At 38.6% G+C, this 25,265-nt stretch overlaps 1 protein-coding gene across 3 annotated transcripts in view; it reads right to left on the minus strand.

Annotated features, from left to right (window-relative positions):
- POC5 (POC5 centriolar protein) overlaps positions 1-21,824 on the minus strand; it is a 35,628-nt gene extending 13,804 nt beyond the window's left edge. Inside the window, exons 1-9 of one of the 3 annotated variants that reach the window (XM_029218873.1) lie at positions 21,726-21,824; positions 17,691-17,786; positions 13,825-13,966; positions 11,937-12,023; positions 8,699-8,904; positions 6,622-6,798; positions 4,712-4,816; positions 2,716-2,895; positions 1,107-1,260 (exon numbers count right to left, since the gene is read on the minus strand). In XM_029218873.1, the coding sequence (XP_029074706.1) occupies positions 1,107-1,260; positions 2,716-2,895; positions 4,712-4,816; positions 6,622-6,798; positions 8,699-8,904; positions 11,937-12,023; positions 13,825-13,966; positions 17,691-17,774 (1,135 nt within the window). In that variant the 5' untranslated portion in view covers positions 17,775-17,786; positions 21,726-21,824. Of the gene's footprint in view, positions 1-1,106; positions 1,261-2,715; positions 2,896-4,711; positions 4,817-6,621; positions 6,799-8,698; positions 8,905-11,936; positions 12,024-13,824; positions 13,967-17,690; positions 17,787-20,130; positions 20,248-21,725 lie in introns of those variants that run through there. The other 2 variants (XM_029218874.1, XM_029218876.1) reach the window with 2 other exon arrangements.
- Positions 21,825-25,265: the final 3,441 nt, after the last annotated feature.

A 25,265-nucleotide genomic window follows, 5' to 3' on the forward strand; every position in this document is an offset into this window, starting at 1 on the left:
TTAGCAAGATAAACCATTCAGCTTCAAGATTCTATGATTCTAAGTTTCTAACTTGCATGTGGGCCACATACCATGACTGTTTCAGAAAGAAAACGATTTGCCTTAACTCATTACCATCTATAGCGTGCACAATTGAAATAAAAACTGTTTATTGAGGCTTTAAAATGAGGGCATAACAAGCACAGACAAGTTATTCACAGGACTGAAATCATATTAATGATGGTACAAAATGAAATTGTCTCAATAAATAAACTGAGTTTCAAACAGGATTTAATATGAGGAAATACTGCAAAAATGTTCAATGTGTACATGAAACTTTGGAGGCTGACTTAAGACTGCAATAATTATATCATGAATATCCTCTTACATGTTAAAGTATTTTTTGTCTTTTAAAGTGCTTTCAATTATATTTCACTGCATTCTCACAAGAACCCTCTATGAAGCAGGTAAGGAATTATCTTCTTTGTTCAGAGAAGAAAACTAAAACCCAGTGAGGAAAATAGGCCTCCTTGTAAATTGGTGGCAAAGCTGCTCTAAGCCATGTGGATGACAAAAGCCACTCAGATCCTAGCCAATACATGGACCTTTCCTGACACAGAATTATTTTACTCAACTTCTATAGATAGGCCTATATGTATACTTGTTGAAAATGAGTTTTAGTTGAGGACTCTCTTGCACTGGAAGACAAGCAATTTTAAAAAATGGGAAACCATGAATAGACAAGAAATATTTAATAATGAAAACAGTCTAAGGAATCTGGCTACTTAGAAAAAAACAGAAATGAAATTTTATACTTAAAGGCATTACCATTATAGTTAAAAGAGCCTTAAAATAATGTTATACATTCAAAGCATTATTATAACATTGAGCCTAAATACTTGAGTTAACAGTTTACTTGATCAGATATAAGATACTGTAAGTAGCCATGACTGAGAGAATTTTCATGGCAGATTTAAAACTGAATATAACACCATGATATTAAAAATAGCAGTGCCTGGATAAGACATAGGTACTGCAAAAAATCAGTACTGCAGACCACACCAATCACTGAAATCTCCTCAAATCCTTTTTGAAAGTAGGCAGAGAATCTTAAACAAAATACTAACCTGTATCACCTCTGCTTTGAAATATAGTCATGGCTTCAAGATTTAATGCACATACACCCCTCATGAAAGCTTTCTTCATGGAATCTTCAAAGTGCTCTTTTTCATGCTGCATCCTTTGGATCTCAGCTTTTGCATTTTCCAAAGCTCCAGATAACTAAAATCAGGAAAATTTTTAAAAAGAAGAGAAAAAAATTGAGACACAAGGAAGAAAATCTATTGTTTAAAAAAAAAAAAGAGACTTATACTGTGAAGTTATTTTTGTGTGCAATACTAAAATCACATTACCACATACCTCTTCTGCTGTGTCTCAATTTATTTTAAAAGATGCATCTAACCTCTATTGTCTCCATCAACAAACCATTTTCATTCCTAACCATAAAGTCAGGGTTTAAACAAAGGGAATTTTACACCAGTCCCAATCCTGATTGATGTGTTCTAATTATACAGAATGATGTTATTTCTCACCATAAAATTTTTATGTAGGATACTAAACAAAATATATTAAAAGCCCCAAACAGCCCTCACCCCTTCAGAAAAAAATAACTAAATGCCTGCAACAGTAACAGTTTTTTGTTTTTTGTTTTTAACTAGATGTTATCTATAGAATTTAAAGTGCAAAGTGCCATTAGGTACAACACTTTCCCACAGACCAAATCTAAAGGGACTGCATGGGACTTCCCTGGTGGCGCAGTGGTTAAGAATCCACCTGCCGATGCAAGGGGCATGGGTTCGAGCCCTGGTCCGGGAAGATCCCACATGCTGCAGAGCAACTAAGCCCATGCGCCACAACTACTGAAGCCCTTGCGCTTAGAGCCTGTACTCTGCAACAAGAGAAGCCACTGCAATGAGAAGTCTGTGCACCGCAACAAAGAGCAGCCCCCGCTCTCCGCAACTAGAGAAAGCCCAGCGCAACAATGAAGACCCAATGCAGCCAAAAATAAAAAAAAAAATTAAAATAAATTTAAAAAAATAAAAAAGGGACTGCATTTTTGCATGTCATTTTCATTGCAGAAAATTATTTGCATAATAAAACTTTAAGAATTTAGTGTTATAATGATGAAAAAAGGTTTTTCCTCTTAATATTTGATTTCAAGAGGCCTACTGCATTCTTTAGTATGGTTTTATTTTCATTCTGGGTCTCAAACGTTTTCCCATGGAAACAATGTTAATATTATTGTTATAAGTCTAAATAACTTCAATTTATATACAACCACTTTATACCAACATTATAAAAACATAGTACACTTAAAATAACATCAGGATAAACACTTGTTTTTGGTCTTTATTTCTGGCTAAATAAAGGCCAAAAGAAGCCTAAGAAAGTATGCTTTCTTAGAGATGTAAGGATCTGTGGCTGATTTACATTTCCAAGAGAAATGTACATGCAAGAGATTTAACACAGGTTTGGAGGTCAAAGTTATAACTACTTAAAAGAACAAATAAGTCTGTAAGTCTGACTAGTACTGTTCGTTCCCAGTAGTCTCATTTGAACCCACACTGCACTGAATGAAATTGGAGAAATGGGTTACTCTGCCTAACTGTAAACTAACAGTGAGTGATGCTACCCATCTTTTTTACTTTTATTAAAAAAGTGAAAAAAAAAGTTTACCACTGCAACTTTGGCTTCATAGTCATTGGAAATCTGGACACAGACTTCCTCAGCTCTTGCTTGGCAAGCTCGTTCCACCACTTCTTTCCACTGCTTCTGTACTATGGCCCGCCAGCCTCTCCAGACTTTCTTCAGTAAAGTTCTCTGGAAGTACTGGTCAGCTAGTTTACTTTCATAAACCTTAACGAAAGTAATATACAACCTCAAAAACACAGTGGACTGGTAAAATATACTGGCAGTAGTAACAAAAAACATAAGCCTGCGGGAAGCAGGGTACATGCATTATCATTTAATACTGTGTAATCGTGTTCTTCTCATGTGCAGATGGGAGGACAGGCTTAAAGAGGTTAAGCAACCTGCCTAGGTCACACAGGCAGAAAGGGAAAAGCCAACCTTGCCTCATTCCAGAGCCTAAGCTCTTATCCATTACATCATTGCTTTATGCAACTAATCAAGGTAGGGGGAAAACAAAAAAACAAATGAAAGAAAATGAGTTAACTTGCCCCTTGCCATCTTGGTTATGAATTTGCATGACCTTTTAGCTGAAAACAGGGCTAGGAGCTGGAAGGCAGAAAGGGTGGTGACTGTGGCTCCAGATGGCCCTGCTTTCTCTACAGCTTGGTGGCCACCACCATAAGCAGATTAATTTAATTTACATACTTTACCATCATATTTAGTACCAAAATGATCCTAGTAGGAACATATGCTATTCTTCTTTTATCAATGAATTTAAATTCTTTTGAAGGAGCATATCCAATTTTTGATTTTCTTAAAAAATGTTTTTATTCAAAAACTGATGGCAACTTCAACTATTTCAACTAACAGTTGAACATATTCTCATTATGTCACCCAATAAATAACTTTCAAAATATGACTCAGTTTTAAATAGCTCTTTTAAATATGGTTAATGTAGATTTAATCTATTGGGATTAATTTTAAAAAAGAAGCACTAATAAGTATTCTTAAAGGAGAAATCCTATTCCATGACAGTAACAGCCTTTTCCTTAATTATTAATCTCTTGAAACTAAATGCACAAAGATTACTCCATGACTCACATGGGCATCATATATAAAAAAATTATATATATATATATATATATAATCTCCATCCCCTACACTCTTTGAGTCTCTGTATTCTGCCTTCTTCTGGGATACATATATACTTTCATACTTTTCTACTTCTGATACAATAACTTACTATTCTCAGCTTATATTTATACTGATATACTGATTCAGCTCACTTTTTTTTTTAACATTTTTATTGGAGTATAATTGCTTTACAATGGTGTGTTAGTTTCTGCTTTATAACAAAGTGAATCAGTTATACATATACATATATCCCCATATCTCCTCCCTCTTGCGTCTCCCTCCCTCCCACCCTCCCCTCTAGGTGGTCACAAAGCACCGAGCTGATCTCCCTGTGCTATGCGGCTGATTCAGCTCACTTAATTAAAATAAAAGATATTCAAGTTTAAATTATATATAAACTAAGGATAATTTTTAAAAAGCTTATGGACATGGATTTCTTTAATTCTTATTAAGGCAAGTTATGCAACAAACATGCAATTTTATAATGTATAAATATAGTATTGCCTCTTTATGAAGATGATATATTCAGGTATTTTAGAAGTAGAAATAATATAGGAAGCATATGATATGCTAAAGGTGATAAATTCATGTGATTACATCTGAAGTCAAATTTGTTAAAGGGGATTCCACCACCAGGACATCTGTAATTTAGGTACAGTTCTTACTAATCTACTATGAAGTAGAAAATGATATATCAATAAGTCTATAAAATATAAGAAGTATTTTTTCCCAAGCCATACCAAAATCAAGTTCCTTTAAAACAAGAGTAACATTAAATTGTTAATTCATTTTGACTTACTAAAAAAATCTTTCTTTGACTTGAACAAGAGTTCTAATACATGATTCTAAATGCTTCTGAGTTCAGAAGTCTTATAAGTGTCAGTCAGCTTTTCTTTTTCACACTTACGTCCTGTCTGGATTTGACATGGCTGATTTGCCAGCGGAAGAATGTTCTCATCAACTCTATCCTTTCCTTTTGCTTGCCTATGGCATGAGACAAGCTAGAAATCACCTGTAAACAGCAATTAGTAAAATGGTTTTTTATATATCAAAAAATGCTAGAGAGAATACTTATGGATCACTACTGTATTCATCTAATTAACCTCATTAAAAAACTTTCCCATATGAATACACTACTTATCAATGAATGAAGGGGAACAAAAGAGGAAAGAAATCTTCATTATGTGTATCCTGGTAATAATAAAATGTTTATATACAGTATATGAAAATTAATATGATCACTGGAATTTAATTCAAGAAAAACAACCATACATTTGAGAGTTTTACTACGTATACAAAATGTTTTTATTCACTAGACTTGAGGGCAGAGACCAGGTTTAAAATATCTTTCTAGCCCTTAAATACCTTCAATACCTTGGATTAGAAGTTTCTCAATAATTGTTTAATGATCTTCTGGATTCAACAAACTCATAAAAGCAAATAATTGTTACACTTTGATGTACTTTTTCAGTGATATTATTCCTGTTCTTTAAAAAAAAAATCTATGAAGGCTTTTAAATCCTGAGATAATATTCTTTTTTTTTTTTTTTTTTTGCGGTACGCAGGCCTCTCACTGCTGTGGCCTCTGCCGTTGTGGAGCACAGGCTCCGGACGTGCAGGCTCAGCGACCATGGCTCACGGGCCCAGCCGCTCCGCGGCATGTGGGATCTTCCCAGACTGGGGCATGAACCTGCGTCCCCTGCATCGGCAGGCGGACTCTCAACCACTGTGCCACCAGGGAAGCCCAATATTCTTTCTTATAAAGAACTGAGTAACTGAAATATATATCTAAAAATGGTCCCATTAAAAAGAGATTTGGTAAATTAGGCATATTTACTGAGAGACATTCTGGTTCTTTAAATAATTTTCAAAAGTGGAAAAGGGCAGGAATTCTAAGATACTAATAATAGTCCATTAAGCTGTGTAGTGGCACATGGCTGTTCACTTTATTTTCAAAAACTGGACATGCATATATACTCTTTTTGCGTGTGACACTTTTGAAATAAAAAAATTAAATTTAATAAAATATTTTAAAACCTTAGGAGAGAATTTTGAGGGTAATAGAGAAAATGGCTGACATTAGTATCTATTGTTTCAAAAAAGCAAACTACGTAAAATGATCAATTTTACATTGCACCCTATAACACCCCCAAAAAAGTGTATTTAAAAAAACCGATAATCTTATCTAGTTCATTAAAACAGTGAGTACTGCATCTGCAGACAAGTAGCTGAGGTGTCTGCTGTGAGTCCCTCTTCTCTGAAGGTCACCATCCTCCTGTGGGAGCTACAGATTTGCTGCCCAACTGCTTTGTTCAAGGTGCTGTTGTGAAGCACAAAATTAGCCCAGATTTGAACCCTACTCTCAAGTTCTTAAGAGGCTGACAGAAAGTGAAATAAACAGTGCTCTTGTGCTTATCAACAAAATGAAGGACTTCATTAATGAATAAAGACATATCACAGATAGAATGTGGGATACTTATGCCCCTCTGAAAGGATGGTTGAAAATGTGGGTAATGGTGGTTCCCTGACATTCTGTTAAGGGCAGTTAGGAAGAAAAGATTGGGAAGAAAAAACTAGTGTTCCCACACTTAATATGCACTCTTAGAGCACACAAAACGTGATGGCAAAGATAAAATGACGTGATCCTGGCACATTTAATGTGAAGAATAAATCTTGTTTCTATGCATCTATTTTTCTACCAGTTTCTGAAATGATCTTCCCTTTGTATCTTGTAATGATCTAAATCAGTTCCTGGCATTTATTACCCAGCAAGACATTTACTGAATCTCAGTTAAAAAGCAGTATGAAAAAGAAGACCTCATCTTTTCTCCCAATGGAGACTTCATAGGTTTTTTGCAGCTCCTTCAAGCTGTTGATCTGGCTGCACAGTTGTTTTATATCTGCTGCATGCTTTTCTCTCTCTTTTTTCATTTCCATTCGGTGCCAGTCAATAAAATTAAGTCTCCATTTACTTAGTTCAGATATGATGTTTGTCTGAAAAATAAATATACTGACAATTAAGTAGTCTGTTCCTTAATACCACTTCATAAAATGACACTGAAATTAAGAAAAAATTTTTAAAAATCAGAACAAACAATCAACATAAGAGCTATTAAAAAAAAATCCACTAATGAAAACATCTGCAAGTTCAACAGTCACAGCTCTTCTTAGTTCACGTTCACCATACTAAGGACATGATTTTTTTCCCCTATTTTAAGTTACTTTGTATGAAACCTTAGTGTCATTAAAATATTTTTTAGGTCTCATTCATTAATAAACAATTCCTTTGTTTACTCAAGGACTTAAATATCCATATTAAGGTGGATCAGACAAAAAGGAAATGCAGGACTATGGCCTAGGCTGAGCCACAGGACTGGGATATTATTTAGATAGAGATGAACAGTGGAAACCATTGGAGTTGATGTTTTCTTCCTCCAAATCATTCATCACAACAGCCACCTTACAACAAATTGCTAAGACCGATCCCTTTTCACCCTACTGACTGGCATAAATAAAAAGACCAAATAATCATGTTATCAAAAAATTGGATAACAGTATCAAAAAACTGGGTAACAGTATGGTTAACTGAACATAGGACAATTTTTAAATGGTTGGTGGTACATTACTCCAATGGACTTAACGCCACGATTAGAAGTATGAAACCTGTTCCCTGGAGAAAAATGACAGAAATTATACTAAAAGATTACTTCTAGAATTTAAGGTTCCAAATAATGGAGAAAATATAGATGCCACAAAACTCTCATGACCATAATTTCTCCACATATGTGAATACTCAGCTTAGTTTTCTCAAACTGTTTCAGAAAAACTGTCATTTTCTCCATTATATTTTAAATAGCAGAAAAACTGCTATTTCTGGATTAGTTTGTTTTATTTAGAGGCCACTAACATCACCAAAATAAAAATCAATTTTTATTGATTTATCAGTTATACACTGTGGTTGCTATAAGAGTGGCTATAAAATGAATACATGTTGCTAAAATTGGGTCTTATGCTTCATATAAAAGGAGACATTTCCATTAGTCATAGGTACGATGTGGGAAAGGCTCAATAGGTGTCTCTCTCAGTCACACAGGCTGAGCCTTTCAAAACATCTAGAGAAGTTCAGTAGCACATGGAGAGCTGTTCCAGCAACTATTTAAAACCTTGCTATTCAAAGTATGGCTTCTGAACCATCACCTGGGAGCTTGTTAGAAATGCACCATCTTAGGGATGTCCCTGGTGGCGCAGTGGTTAAGAATCTGCCTGCCAGTGCAGAGGACATAGGTTCGAGGCCTGGTCCGGGAAGATCCCACATGCCATGGAGCAACTAGGTCCATGCTCCACAACTACTGAGCCTGTGCTCTAGAGACTGCAAGCCACAACTACTGAGCCCACGTGCCACAACTAGTGAAGCCCGGGAGCCTAGAGCCTGTGCTCCACAACAAGAGAAGCCACCACAATGAGAAGCGTGCACACAGCAATGAAGAGTAGCCCCCACTCACCGCAACTAGAGAAAGCCCATATGCAGCAACGAAGACCCAATGCAGCCAAAAATAAATAAATAAAACTAAAAAAAAAAATTTTTTTAAAAGTGGTACAGGTCTAACTATGTGCATTTCAAATAAAAAATTTAAAAAAAAAGAAATGCACCATCTTGGACCATGGCCAAGACTGACTGAATAAGAAGCTGCAGTTTAACAGAATCCCCAGATGATTCATATGGATGTTAACGATTGAGAGGCATAGATTTAAGACACTGGACTGATCTAAGGCAACTAAAGTTTTTTTGTTTTTTTTTAACTTTTTAATTCAAAGAAAAGAAGAATAAACAGTGGAATCAAGAGCAAAACTGCTATACTACATATTAAACAATTGTAAGTGAACACTGTAATACCTTAAGACCTGAACTCCAATGATCAAGCACATTTTCCATCTTTTGAAGGTTTTCATCAGAAATAAGAAAATCGGTCCCAACTACTTCATGGGCATCTACAGGACTAGAATTAGACCTTGGTGAGGAAGAGTCAACTAAAAGATTCGAACTGAAGAAGTCCATAACCAGGTGAGGTGACTTCCTTGGGGACGACACTGGTGATGACCCTAGAAGAAAAGAAAAGTTGGAGTGGTTAGCTAAATTGAAAATAACCCAAACTGGTAAGGAGTTATACTGGAAGCCTACAAGATGTCAGTTATCTATGGAGGCTGAGGAAAATGCAGAGAATGGACTTTCAGTGTACTGAATCTGGCTGTTTTAAATTTCAGTATTGTCACTGATTTAGGACTGACCAGCACAAGAAGTCTCCTACACTTCCCTCCCCCACCCACAAATGACCTCTATCCCAAATAAGGATGTTTCATATACCTAGGTATAGCCTGAGCTGAAACTATTATCATTCACATCATCATATCAACGTTTACTAAATGCTTTTTATGTTCCTATAATAAAAACGTCATAAGGATTAGCTCATAATACACACTACTCTAAGAAAAAGGTATTATTATCTCCATTTTACTGATGAGGAAACTGAGGTTTAGAAAGGGTTAAGTGATGACCAAGGTCAGAGTGGCTGTATATAAGTCATTATTACTTTATGTAAAACAATGGTGTGGGTTTTAACACTACTAAAATTCAACACTATAAGAGACTAGTTTAGTTTATCAAACACTCAGTTGTAAGGTACCCTGTGAGCCTTCAACATATAGGTGAGAAATATATGTATCTATATATATGTATGTACATATGTACATCACTCCCACCTCCTTCCCATGTACATGGGGGGTTGGTGTGAGAGCCAGAGCCAGAAAGAGAATTGGTATCTATCTTTAAAAAGCACAAAAATAGAAAAGTTACTATTTTATCACACATGAATATTGGAATTACAGACTATTCATCATAACTTCTCATGTATCTCACACTTTTACTATAAGGGTCCTAATAACCAAGACTGAAGGGCTTTCCTCTTTTCCTTACTGAATGTATCAAACAAAGAATAATCTACTATAGAACTTGTTATTTAAAAGTAAATCTTTCCAGAATACTTTGCAAAAGGGAAAATCATTCCCTAATACATATATTTTGTGTAAAAAAATGTATCAAAAAATGGTTCAGGCTAGTCATACAATGAAACACTACCTACATGTTCTGAAGATGGTTAAGGAACCCAAAGAAAAAGGCAGAATGACAAAGTACATGAATATTCTCTTTTACTACAATTAGATCTGCACTCAGGGAAAAAGCATAGCTCTGCTTTTTTGTTGTTGTTTTTAAATATATACTCACATTTTAAAAAATAGCATCAACTTAAGAATGTGGGAGGCTCCAAGTCTTCCATTTATAAGTGAGAAAACTAAAGGATAGAGGCATTTCTTATATGGTGGCTTAAATGGTCCTTACATTAAATAACACTGAATCGGGCTTCCCTGGTGGCGCAGTGGTTGAGAGTCCGCCTGCCGATGCAAGGGACACGGGTTCATGCCCCGGTCTGGGAAGATCCCACATGCTGCGGAGCGGCTGGGCCCGTGAGCCATGGCCGCTGAGCCTGCGCGTCCGGAGCCTGTGCTCCGCAACGGGAGAGGCCACAACAGTGAGAGGCCCATGTACCGAAAAAAAAATAAATAAAAAATAACACTGAATCACATAGTAAGAAAAGTCTATTTTTATTATTCTACGTCAAAGAAAAAGTTTCAGTCTGGTGTTAGTATGCTTTTACAACCTCTTTAACACTTGCTAATCTCACCCTTCAACAAAGAAGAAACAGACTTCAGGCTGAACATATCCTCACTACTAGTATTCGGTCAAAATTTAACAACTTTGTTTTAGTTGCATTTATTTTAACCATTGCTTTCTAATTGTAACAAGTATATATTATTTTTATGCGATAATCAATAATGACAGATACAAATTTTCCTTTTAAAATGAATTTAAGCTAAAAATGAATATATCTAAAGAAAAACACTAAATAATAGGACAGGTGGTATAAAGATGGGACAAAAGTCATTAAGTTTGTACATGGATGCCTGAAAGTTGGGAAATAATGTTCTGGTTTATGAAAAAAATTAAATTGGACAAAATGATATCTCATTGAATCTTTAAAAATATCTGCCCTTTGGGACTTCCCCGGTGGTCCAGTGGGTAAGACTCCACACTCCCAACACAGGGGGCCCGGGTTCGATCCCTGGTTGGGGAACTAGATCCCTCATGCATGCCACAACTAAAAGATCCCACATGCTGCAACGAAGATCCCACGTGCTGCAACTAAGACCCGGCACAGCCAAAATAAGTAAATAAGTATTAAAAAAAAAAATCTGCTCTCTAATCTAGCAGTTTTAAGAAAAAATGCCACACATTATAATGCATTAACCTGTCTTAATTGTAGTATCTGACATCTTACAAAATAATTTAATTTTATTTTTTTTAAGATTTTTTTGATGTGGACCATTTTTAAAGTCTTTATTGAATTTGTTACAATATCGCTTCTGTTTTGTTCTTTTGGCTGCGAGGTATATGGGATCTTAGCTCCCCAACCCGGGATTGGACCTGCACCCCCTGCACTGGAAGGTGAAGTCTTAACCACTGGACTGCCAGGGAAGTCCCCAAAATTATTTTATTTTATTTTATTTATTTTTATAAATTTATTTATTTATTTATTTTTGGCTGCGTTGGGTCTTTATTGCTGCACACAGGCTTTCTCTAGTTGCGGCGAGTGGGGGCTACTCTTCGTTGCGGTGGCTTCTCACTGCAGTGGCTTCTTTGTTGCGGAGCACGGGCTCTAGGCACGCAGGCTTCAGTAGTTGCAGCATGTGGGCTCAGTAGTTGTGGTTCACGGGCTCTAGAGTGTGGGCTCAGTAGTTGTGGCGCACGGGCTTAGTTTGCTCCGCGGCATGTGGGATCTTCCTGGACCAGGGCTCGAACCCATGTCCCCTGAATTGACAGGCAGATTCTCAACCACTGCATCACCAGGGAAGCCCCCAAAATTATTTTAAATAGTATTACTTAATAAATTAGTAATAATAGCATTTTAAAATCCTGCCAATAAGTAATATGCTGCAATTATTCCCCTTACTACATGGATAATATTCACCAAGCACAAAATGTTGTATATTAATAAAAATAAGCTAAGGAAAAGTCCTACCGTCTGTCTTTGAATGACTTGAAATATTTAAATCACATCTTTTTCCAACTTCCATCCTCGTTTCTCTTACTGCAGGGCTATTTCCTGCTGAAAAGAAAGAGATTTTTCTTTTAATTAAACCTAACCAGTCTTACGTAGAATGCCTAATCACACACACCTAATTTAAGAAGGTAGCTGTACACAAATCAGATTTTAGAACAAGGAAAATACAGTATGCTGGGATACAGGAACATTAAGACAAAGAATAGGAAGAAAGAAAAAAGTGTGACTCGAAAAGTCTTATTGTATCATTAATAGGCTCAATTCACCCAAAAAATATGGATGAAAAAGAATTCAGTCTACTAATGGCATTCAATTCACACTAAAAGAGTAAGTGGATGAATGACATTAGAACTTAGAAAAGCTGTCTTATCCTACAACACTGGATATTTCCAGGGCCCGCTGCTTTTCACTAGCTGCATTCAAACTAAAGTGACACCGGTTCCCCCCAAATAGGGACTTCTTTACTTGCACCTCAGAAACCTTTAGTTAATACACGGCGAAAAGGAAACTGGGAAAAAAACCTCACAAGGATGGCTGTGTCAGAGGCTTACAGAGACTTTGTCAACTTCAACACACCCTATTTACCAAGCAACGGCAATACCAAGAGTAAAGAGAATGGGATAAATTTACATAGTCCATTCTAACCAAGTCTGTGTGTGAATTAGGATATCTAAACTCACTGCATGTTGTACGCTTAGATCTCAAATCCTTTTTGAAAAGGGCAGAGCATAAACAAATGAATACTATCTTACATGCTAGAAAAGACCAGGGTTCTTAGGTCCAAAGTGATTGCTTTAAGACAGTATTCAGCACTTTGGCTTTGCTCAGTAGGAAGTGCATATAATCAAAACATGGTCGAGATCACTGATGGAGAATGAATAAATCCAAGGGTCACATCTCTTGAAGATCAACAGAATTTGGGCAGAAAGTGTTCAGTGTTAGTACGTTTCAGTTTTAGAAGAAATATGTATGTTTTGAGGTTCTGGTCCTATTTGTTGATCCAGTGTCGTAGGCTGAGGAGCAATGAAAACTCCATGTCTACAGAGGGAGAGGAACAACAGACACTAGGGCTGTGACTTACCAGGAACCCAAGAGCCTGCTGGCTCTGACTAGGCTGTGTCATGTGCTTCAACAAGGGATCCTTGGAGTTATGCTTATTGTTGATAACTGCCCATTATCAGGGCTGTTTTAGGAGGGCTATCTGCACCCCTTGAAAGAACGCTTGTTTTGAGTGAGCTGTTTGGAATCTTGTATCAAATAAGGAACAGATTGGTAAAAGGAGCTTTATCTTCCTTTCTCTACCTTTCACTCACTCATCTATCAACACACATCCTGGTTTGTGTTAGTTCTCAATTCTGTCAGTGACACAGTTCAAAAATGGGTTCACCTTTGCGGTAACAATCCAAACAGTCCTCCAGGCCCGTATAAATACTGCTGACAAAGTACTAGCACATGGTTCGTGAACTTAAGGGGTTCTGAGGGGTACCTATAGACCATCTCTAATTTGGGGGCTTGGGCATTTCGTTTCCAGTGTCTCCCGGCATAAAACCATTGTAACAAGTACAGAGATGCAACATACTCCACTAAAAGACATGTAATTGCTACAGTGTTGCTCTAATTTTATGACTTTTCATAAAATAGCTAAATGAAGTTCAAATAAAAATCCAACTGTTATATAAGAGCCAAGAAAAACGTATTAAAATGTAAAATTTCCTCCAAATTATAGTGATATACACTGTTGATTGAGAAGAATCACTGGAGAAGTATTTTCACAATCAAAAGTCAACAGCATTAAAAAACTCAGTAACATCTTAAATGAAGAGACATCTCGAAAAATATACATAACCTGGATTTTGAAGAATATCATCAATTATAGTAGGAATTCTAATATCTGGCACCACTTCTCCCTTAGAATGAGACGGCTGTGAAGCACTTGATTCAATATTTGGAGTCACTATAGCATAACGAAGCAGTTCTTCATACTCTTCCTATGAGAAGCCAACAATAAATAATGTATTATATCCCTGTCACAAGGGACACTCAGGCAAAAGAATGGTAAAGGCACAAAGATGTTTTCTACTTCAGTTCCTGAAACAGTATGCCCAAACGATAGTAAGGAATGTGTACTTTTATGTTTTTCATTCATTATTTACTCACTCTCTTGTAGTAAGTAAAATTTCTTAAAAACAAGCAAAAAATCCAACAAATATACCTACCCAAATTTCTTCTAGTGCTAATGCCTTAGTACCCATATTCCTTCAGCATGTCAATTTAAAACGGTGACACAGATTACCTAGAGCAGTTTCCTGAAGCTGATCAACATCTACAACACAGAAGAGCCCTCTTTCAATTGGCAGCTGCTTGCAGGTGGGAAAAGACACGGCAATTTCTCTGCTTTTCTGAAATTTAGTTCTAAGATGCTGCTCCCAAAGACTCCACAACAGGAAGGTCTAGGGATGAAAAGTAGTTTTGGCTCTGATCAATCCCTGCTCCCACCCAATTCTACAACAACCCTGAGTCTCTTTTCATATGTAAGCATGGAAAGAGTATGAGAGATACTGGAAGAGAAAGAATACTGAAGATAAAAAGAGAACACAATGCCAACCTGCATTCTACCTGCTGGCACATCATGGCACATGCCAAAGGAGGATAAAAAAAAGCACGCCATAAAGTGTAGACCTTACAGGAATATTCCTCAAGTTAAAAAAAAAAAAAGTGGAATTTCCTAATATAGATAGTTAGATATTTGTTTAGCCAAACCAAAAAATTCTATCAGTGAAGTAAAAAATATACTGGAACTTAGTCTCCATTCAAAAGGGGTTGGTCACTGAGGCAACAAATATTCCTATTCAGGAGTAATTTCTAAGGATATTATGCCATGGACCCAGAGAACGTCTCTGCAGTAAAAATGGGGGGAAGGTTTTCAAGAATATGAAATGTCATTATTCTAAAGAATTAATATTAATTTTTCTCCATAAAAAGTTTAGTTCAGATACAGAAAACTCCACTATCATCATTTCATTGGTCATAACTGTCTTATTATTTGATTCACCTTCAGGATGAAGAAAAATGATGCTAAAAATCACCTCCTTGAAGTGTCACAGTAAATACCTGCTGAACTGAGTTAACAGAGATTCTGTCAAAGCAAAGGAAGAACCTTACCTTAATAAGACCATCATGATATGGTATAGGTGTTTGAAAATTAGCAACCCTTACTTTCTCCCTGTTTTCTATGAGTAAGAATATTTAACTGTCTAAACACACTCAAGTTTCTGGCCATGAATATATCATAGTGTCTTGTGTTTCCCAAAAGAATAGATGTAATTGCAGTCAGAATTCTGAAGTCAGAGCTACCTTGTAGACTATGTAAGTAGTCAATATCAATACGTTTCAAACTAGTTTCCAAGAAGGTACTTCAGGGAATCCACAATATTTTCTTCATATTTCATTTTTAAGCTATTTAACTCTTTAAAAAATTAATAAAAGAGCATACACTATCAAAGGTGACATATATACTAAATTTTAACAGGCCAGAAGCTGTATATTATTAAATTTGTTTGTTAGTTGGAATAAAGCCCCTTCTGCCATTGCTGTCAAATTCTTGTGAATGTGTCATAGATTGGAAAGGTTGTAGCTCTGTACAAGTTTATGTTTTGTTGTTATTTTAACTTCACACCTGTACACATCTGCTCAAGTAAGCTGTACAGGTGAGCACACAACTATGACATAGGTGGTCCACACCAACTACCAGCCACGCAAAACTCAAGCACATCTGATGGGGCCAGTCCCTCCTTATGACACAAGAGTGATGAGCTGTGTGGTAGCCAGTGACTTCACACCTTGTCACATGCTTATCATTAGCACTTACTCTAAGTCTGAGTCTTTGGGTGCTGCTTGTGTGATAAAAAAGTTTGAAGATCTTATAAGGTGTTTACATTTTAGTATTAAAGGTCCTGTGAGTTTTTTCCCCACCACCACTAAGCAATCCTCAGACACCACTTGGGTGTCCTATAATTCAACTCAATTCTGACACTTTCCACCAGAGATAGCATCAGATTCCAAAGGTGAAGGGATCAGTCCCACAAAACTGCCCTCCCCCACCCCACGACTTCAGATGCCAGTCGCAAGTCCAGGTTATCACCTGTGCTTCTGACCAACCAGCTATGGACTGGAGGTTCCAAAGACCCACTCCTTGGGTTTGAGTAATTTGCTAGAGGGCTCACAGAACTCGGAGAAACATTTTACTTACTAGATTACCAGTAAAAGGATATAACCCAGAAATAGCCAGATGGAAGAAATATACAGGGCAAGGTATGGGGAAGGGGCATGGAGCTTCCGTACCCTCTCCTGGCAGGCCAGTCACCCAGCACTTACATGTGTTCACCAACTGGAAGCTCCCCAAACCCAGTCCTTTTGGGTTTTGATGCAGGCTTCAATAAATAGGCATAATTGAATAAATCAATGACCACTGGCGATTGATTCAACTTCCAAGACCCTCTCCCTGAGGTCAGGGGGGTGTGACTGAACGTTTCAACCCTCTGATAACATGGTTGTCTCTCCTGGCAACCAGTCCCCATCCTTAGGCGAGGTCCAAAAGTCACATCATCAACATAACAAAAGATACCATCATTCTCACTAGTTAGGAAATTCCAATAGGTTTAGGAGCTCTGTGGCAGAAATGGGATGAAGACCAACTATTTACTTATTATAACTCACAATATCACAGGTATAAATAAGTTAATCAGCTCTCTCCTGAAGGAAGTTTGGATATGGCAAAGATGAAGGGTGCAGAACAACACTGTTGCCTAAAGAGATAGCACTATATGGGAGAGGTAACATCCAAAGGGAAGGCAAGGATGAAACATCTAAGTCACAATTCCAGACCACTTTTACCCTAGTAAATATTCACAGATACTTTTCCAATAGCTTCCCAATTCCTAAACCTGTTATTTCAATTAAAGGAACACATCTGTTTCATAAAATATTTCCCTGAAGCTTCTGTCATCTTATGCAGTGCCAGTAACAACTTACTCTACTTAGGCATAAACATACCATCCAGCTTTTCCCCTCTTAAGTAATATAACCATAAAACCCAAGATATACCGTGTCCGTATTCTCTCATTTAAAATCTACTCTAGAAATCTGAATCCATATTTTTGATGATAAAACACTTAGAATTAAAAGAAATTGAAAACATTTCATATAAAAGCCACGCCTTCTGTAGTCAATGTACCTGTCACTGTCCAGGTCCTGGGCACCAGCAGGTGCTGAATGGTATGGCAACAGGGGCCAGAACCAACAGTGGAACACTGGGGAATCTAGGGCCCCAGAACTCTGGATGGCTTGATATTGGATTAATTTGCATTAAAGTGAAAGCAGCATTCACATGAGAAAGCTACAAAGAGAAAATTTCAAGAAAAAATGTTTCTTCAGATTTCCAGCTTCTCCTCTCACTGTGTTGTTTGAAGCCTTTGTACAGAGAATGCTGGAAGCGTTCATGATTATTTTCTGAAAGGTTAATTAAAACAATGTAAGGTATTTCCCAAGGTTTGTAAAATAATTCCCAAAGTTTGATATTATTATAATTTGATACACATTATAATTATAAATGTAAATGGCATGAATGAATGAAAAATGTATTCCTAGTTTTCCCTCATGTTGTCTCTTGTTTGAAATAAATAAGTCATGACAAATTTAGACATGTCTTCCTACCTGAAGTTCTGAAGAGACAGAACTGCCTCGGTCGGATTCATTGTGCAAAACTGGAGGTGAGCATTTCTCCTCATCTGATGACATTCTGTACAAATACTATAAAACAGGAGAAGCTAACTTCAGTTTGTTTTTTGCAATACTTAAACTAAAGTAAAATGTTTTCTATATACATATATGTGTGTGTAATAACATCCTACCCTATAAACAATAACCATTCGATATGTTAAAATCATTCAACATACTGAACACCCACGGACGAAATCACTGGGCAAGAAAGACAAAGACTCACTTCCCAGTTTATTAATGTAGTCAAGGAGATGAGACAAATACATGAAAGGTTAAAGAAAAAATGGAGGCTCCCCAGAAAAATCCATGGTAGGGGCTGCTGAGAATCAGAACGTGTGATCACTGTTCAACAGTGTGTGAGGACCTAGATGCTGCATCCTTTCCCACAAGATACTGAACCAAGAGAGAAGGAACAACCTGTGTAAATTCTCTGCTTGGCGAACTGACCTTTTGGGAATACTATTTTAAGAAAAGCAAGCCTATATGGAACAATAGATTCTAATACCATGCAAAGAAAAATTGTTTAAGGTCTTAACCAAAAAAATAAATAATAATAACATTACTGGTAGTAACAAGTACATAAGTTCCTTAAAAGGCATATTATGACTATTCAAATGATCCGAACACCAGTTATATGTAAGACATTGGTGAGAAAGGTAAGATGAAGAAGTCCTTGTCCTCAAGGACTCTGCAATCTGTAAGGAGGGCCAGACATGTATATATTAGAAATGACTGATAGAAAAAGTGCTGTTAGATCCTAAAACAACAGAGGCACAAAGTAGGGAGGTCAGAGTAGCCTTTTTCACAGGGTAGGATGATGAGGGTGTGAAGGAGTGGAAATAAACGATCAGGGTGTTGAGACCTGAAAGACAGATAAAAGATTAAAGGATATGCAAGGCAATAGTGCAGCATAAGCAAAGTCAATGAGGCATGGACACATACTCCAGGAACTGCAAGTAGTTTGTGAGGCTAAAGCAAAGGGTACAAAGCAAGGTTTGGCTAAGGATGAAACAGGCAAGGTAAGGAGCAGCCAGATCATGGAAGATCATAATTATGTCATGTTAAAAAGTTTCATCTTTCTTCTAAGAGAAGTTATTAAAGTCTTAAACAAGTGATAACATGATCAGGCTTGTCTTTTAGAAAGATCACTCTGGCAGCTTTCAGGATGGATTTGAGAGGTGGGATACTGAAGAAAGAGCAACGGAGAGCCAACTTCAGTAGTCCAAGAGATAAATGTTCCCTCTGGCAAATGGGGACCTGAATGGAGGAGGCAGCAATGGGAAGTGGACGGAGTTATGCCTGTAAGACAGTTGTGTTATGGCAGTGGAAATTCGAGATCACGATCAACAATTGGTTAAGGGGTTAATGGGAGGAAATGTCGATCTCTTCCAGATTTCTGGCTTGCAACTAGATGGATGGTAGTGCTACTCCCCAAGGCAAGGAATATAGGAAGACAAGCAGGTTGGGAGAAAGGGTAATGGGCTCACTATCAGACTTGTTGGGTATGAGGTGCCTCCGAGGCACGGAAGTGAGGCTGCCGTTATGCAGTATCTTGGGCACACCACTTATGCAATGCACAACTCCAAGGACTGCCATTCACAATGGCTACAATGTGAATGGTACTTTCTGGAGTTAAGCAAGGTGGGAGCCCTGCACTGGATGTATAGGTTTCGAGATTCATTTTGAGGAATCGTCAGCATAATGGGAACTGCTGAAAAAAGAGAGAGGATAAGATCACTTATGAAAAGGAGTGTGAGAGAGAGTGCTTATTCTGAGGTCCTTACACCCAAACTGTATGCAATATTTTTAGCACATGTGTATTTTTCTAGGAAGAGGATTCTCAGCTTCCAATGTGTCCAGAGGGTACTATAACCTTAGTGAAGTTAAGGGCCACTATTGTAGCAAGAGGAGGGTTAAAATCAGAACCGCTAATATTTAAAGGGGAAGTGAGAAGAGCCAGCAAAGATTGAAAAGGAAGTCAGAACAGTAGAACAACGAGAACAGCATCACAAAAGCTTCCAGGAGAGAGTGGTCAGAAACAGATGCCAAAGGAAGATGAGAATCTGATAGAGTCCCTTGAATTTGGCAATCAGGAAGTTGCTGGGGCATTTAGCCTGAACAATTTCAGTGGACAGTGGAACAAGTCTCAATCACAGTGGGCTGAAAATTAAGAGATGAAGAAAATGAAATAGAAAGGGCAGATACAGGGAGAAGTGCAATATTAGAATGGAAACATAGGTTGGGGTTAGACTGTGGAAAGGAAATTTCAACTTTATTCAATGAGCATTACTGTGTAGAGACATGATAAGTAAATGAAATCTCAGCATGACTGACTTTAGTTAAGCCAATTAGGGAGGATAAAATAAGCACATACGTCTGCAACAAGGAATGGCTGCTTCACGGACTTCAAATCCACCACTGTGGTAACTTTGTCCCTTCTATTTCAATTCCCTTCTTCCTTTAGGATGTGTCTGCAGACTGGTAATAAGGGGGGCAGGGGTTGGGGGGTGCTGATTATTTAAAAAACAAATAAGCTGAGAAGTATGGTCAGATCTCAAAAAGGATTTCTGAATATAGACACTGAAGACACAAAACAACTACTGTACTTTTGGAAAATATGCTATAAATCTTCCATCTGCCCTGTTTTGATGCCAACAAGGTATGACAGTTTATCTAAAACTCTACCAACAGTAGCATTTTCCTTACTGTTTCTAGTTCAGAGACGAAGGAGAAAAATGAAACTTGCTTTGATGGGAAGCAGATGTACATCAGATAACTAAATTTTCAGTATTCTCTAACCCAAGATATCAGAAACCACGAGATAAAAAGTTCTGAGCCCTTGTCTATTGCCAGAGAAATCAAATTACATCTTGGTAATTGCCTGGCTGATAGGGGAAGCGGGGTCCGGGATTTCAAATTAACCTCCAAGAGGCAGAGAGTGAATTAACGTGCGAGCGAGCGGGCAGCAGGGTGACGTCCCTGTGCCCTTGAGCTGTCTTAGCTGCAGGCAAGGAGAGGGGGTGCGCCAGCCCCTCCCCAAGTCAGGGACTACAGAGCGAGAAGCAGCTGCGAGCAAGCAAAGGGCTACAAGTTCTCTTCAATCACCTTCTCTTACCCCTGTGTTAATCGAATACTTACTTTAAAACAAAGTATTAGCCATAAAAAGAAATGAAATTGAGATATTTGTAGTGAGGTGGATGAACCTAGGGTTTGTCATACAGAATGAAGTAAGTCAGAAAGAGAAAAACAAATACCGTATGCTAACACATATATATGGAATCTAAGGAAAAAAAAAAGGTCATGAAGAACCTAGGGATAAGACGGGAATAAATACACAGACCTACTAGAGAATGAACTTGAGGATATGGGGAGGGGGAAGGGTAAGCTGTGACAAAGTGAGAGAGTGGCATGGACATATATACGTTACCAAACGTAAAATAGATAGCTAGTGGGAAGCAGCCGCATAGCACAGGGAGATCAGTTCAGTGCTTTGTGACCACCTAGAGGGGTGGGATAGGGAGGGTGGGGGGGGAGGGAGTTGCAAGAGGGAAGAGATATGGGAACATATGTATATGTACAACTGATTCACTTTGTTATAAAGCAGAAACTAATACACCATTGTAAAGCAATTATACTCCAATAAAGTTGTTTTTAAAAACCCCAAAAAACAAAGGGTTAGCCATGGTCATTTTACCCCCTAACGTTTTAAATGACCCGAACCTATAGCGACAATACCGCTATACTTCAGGCACCCCTCACTCCTGCCCTCTCTTCCCGGACGGCTCGGAGGGAAAAAACCTCTCGACCTTGCCGCCCCGCAGAACAGTTGAAGGGCCCGCGTTTCGGGAAGATGCCCCCAGCCCTGTCCCGTCCGATCCCCGGGGGCGCCAACCCAGGCCGAGACACTTTAAACCCCACTCCAGTGCCTCCGCCAGGGGCGCGGGGCTCGCCCGCGGCGCCGCTACCCACCACCTCGGCTCTCCGCAAACACGGACTCCTTCCTCCGCGTCTTGTCTCCGCGTCGCCGCTGAGACAACAGTGAGTCCAGCGACTTCCTCAGCAGCAACCTGACAGTTTCAAACTGCACGGAGGAAATAAGGACGGCCCCGAGCATTGGCCCCGAGCTTCAGCAACCTGCCGTCTGATTGGTCTGAGATCCGGGGGCGGGGCAGGAGGGAGAAGCCGGAATTAAGTTTCTTAGGGAGAGCCCCGCCCCTTGCATCGGCTAGTTCGGAGGGGGAGGAGTCTTAGGGAGCCCCGCCTAGCGTACAGGAGCCCGTGACCAGTTCCGTTCTGCGCCTGCGGGAGACCAGGCGGCTCTGAGCGCAGGTTTGGTTAGAGACTGCCGAGCAGGGCTGAAGTCAGCTAGGATGTTATGCAGCTGTCTGTGCGATAATGCCCATAGCCTATGCGTGTGGTCCTCATGCATGTGAATCATCTGCTTCCACAGGTGCCCTGCATCAGAATCACCTGATGATTCCTTCAGTCTTAGACAGGGCCAGGGAATCTGAATTTTTAACAAAGACCAACAGTGATTCTGACGCAGGGGTCTGCGGACCAGGCTTTAAGAAACTGCCGGACTAGGTTTTACTGGTGACTTCAAACGTGTCAGATTGCAAGGCAAGCCCTTCGGGCGAAGTGAGTATTGACCTTAGAATCATCATAAGTATATCCTGACTGTATCACGTACTCACTGTCACCTTGGATAATGCTATCCACATATAGGCTTGTAGGGGGATTAAATGACTTACTATATCTAAAATACCTATCGCATAAACATCAAAAAACTAGTCTTTCAGCTTATATTGGCATAACGGCTAGAGATACGTTAGGATCCAGGTGGCAAAGGGAGTTCCCCAATCTGGAGAGCAAGTGATGAGATCCCGGTGAGTTTTCAGGCTCCCTGTGTTACCTGGAGGATGAGGTATCCGTTTCTTTTTCTGTAGATAGAAATGGCATAACCTGGGTCTCACCTACTTACCTGTTCACGGAGCCAGACTTCTATTTATACAAGCAATGAAATAAGAAGAACACCAGCAGTTTCTTCAGCATAAGCTATGTTTGTTCTCTGCCCCCCACCTTTCCCATGCTTATAATAAAGGACAAATTCCTATTGATAGATACAAATTCATACCTGTTTCCGAAATCTGTTTTTCAATTGAATTACCATGTGGTGACCCCTTACACTGTAATTGTTTCTGATTCGCTAACCCTGTGCCCTCCTGTACTTGGCTCCATGTTTCTCTTCTCTGTCCCTTTGGGGGGCAGATTTTCATAGAAAACTGTTGGCTAAGGCATCACCATTCTTCCGTGAAGCTACATCGAGAAAGAGAACAAACCTGTTTTCATGTTATGAATTTAGAACAGATTCTTTTTCGAAGGTTCCTAGAGGTGGAGCCAAAGAGAGAGAGGGAGACTAAAACCCTCCACAAACCCACGAAAATTAAATTGCCAGCTTGAACCCTGCGTAATTATTCTTTCAACAAATATTTATCTAACAGTCATCAGATGCAAAGCATTTTGCTGGTGCTAGGAATAGAGTGGTGAATAAAATAGACACACTCTGCTCTCATGGAACTTAGTCTAATTGGAAAACAGACATCAAATTAACAATACAAATGAATAAATAGTTATGAATTATGTTTGAAGTGAGGAGAAATCAGGAAATGTCTGTGTGATAAAGTACATTTAAGCTGAGACCTGAAGGATGAGTATATAAAGAGCTTTAATAAACACACATATAATGTTTTCTGTGTTCAGGGCACTGTACAAATTAACTCATTTAATTCTCAGATTCTCCCTGTGACTTGGACTCTGTTTCCATCTTCATTTTAAAGATGTGAAAATTGAAACCCAGAGAGGTTATGTGGCTTGTCTAGGCACACACAGCTAATAAGAGCAAAACTGGCATTCAAATTGAGGCAGTCTGGGCTCCAAAGTCCATGTCCTTATCACTCAAAATGTTCTGTTGGGAATAGTGTCACTGTTATGGATTAGATGGTATCCTCCAAAAAAGATATGTTTAAGTCCTAAACCCTAGTACCTGTGAATGTGACCTTATTTGGATATGGGGTCTTTGCAGATATAATCAAGTTAAAATGAAATCATACTGGATTAAGGTGGGCCTTAATCCAATGACTTGTATCCTTATAGGAGAGGGAAATTTAGACACAGAAGAGATACAGGGGAGAAAGGGAGGCAGAGATTGGAGTGATGCATCTATAAACCATGGGATGCCAAGTATTGCCAGCAACCACCAGAAGCTAGAAAGGCAAGGAAAGGTCTTCCCCTAGAGTGTTCAGAGAGAGCATAGCCCTGGTGACACTGTGGATTTCTGACCTCCAGAACTGTGAATGAATAAATTTCTGTTGTCTCTTATATACACTACCAAATGTAAAATAGATAGCTAGTGGGAAGCAGCAACATAGCACAGGGAGATCAGCTCAGTGCTTTGTGACCACATAGAGGGGTGCGATAGGGAGGGTGGGAGGGAGACGCAAGAGGGAGGAGATATGGGGATATATGTATACATATAGCTGATTCACTTTGTTATACAGCAGAAGCTAATACAACATTGTAAAGCAATTATACTCCAGTAAAGATGTTAAAAAATTTTCTGTTGTCTCAACCACCCATTTTGTGGTAATATGTTATGGCATCCTTAGGAAATCAATACAGTGGCCAAGGCCTTGAGGTAAGAAAACACTTATTATATCTGGATGATGAATAAAAGCAAGTAATCTTAGTGAAGTAGGGGCAGGTACAGGATAAGGCTGCAGATGGAAGTGAGGGTTCTATGTTAAGGGTTTGAGATTTTACTTAAAGTCCATTGGGATATTTTTAGATGTTCAGGAGAGAGATGAAAACAATTTAGAATAGAGGGGTTGCAAGGGAGATGGAGAGAAGATGACAGATATGAGATATATTTTGGAAGTAGAATTGATGGGACTTGATGAATTGTATTTGAGATGAAGGAGAGAAGTGCTAAGAAGGATACCATGGTTTCAAGTTTGTGACTTGAGCGACTGGGTGGATGACATTTACTGAGAAAGAGAACACTGGATGAGGATCAGGTTTTAAAAGGAGAAGATCAAAAGTTCATTTTTAAATATGCTGTTTGTAATACCTGGACATAGCCAAGTGACTGTCCATTAGGCCATTAGACATATATGTCTAGAGCTCAGAAAAGAGGTCGGGACACAGATACGTAAATCAAGGAGGCTTTGCATGTAGAAATTGTGGAGGATTTCAAAAATGGCTCCAATTATTCATCTCTTACTATATCAGTGTCCTTTGCCATGCCTTCTCATTAACAGCAGATGGGATGTTAAGAAACATGATGGAGGCAGAGGCTTTTAAGATGCTTGTTGATTGGCTTGGCTTGCTTTTGCCCTCTGTTATCATCATGAGAACATGTCTCAACTAGCCTAGTGGAAGTTGACAGTGTAGTAGACCTGAGTTGCCTGATCATCCCTGCTGAGGCCATCCTAGATCAGTCTATAGCCACCT

Source organism: Monodon monoceros, unplaced genomic scaffold (assembly GCF_005190385.1).
Source record: "Monodon monoceros isolate NGI ecotype Baffin Bay Population unplaced genomic scaffold, NGI_Narwhal_1 Super_Scaffold_12, whole genome shotgun sequence".
Classification (NCBI taxonomy): domain Eukaryota; kingdom Metazoa; phylum Chordata; class Mammalia; order Artiodactyla; family Monodontidae; genus Monodon; species Monodon monoceros.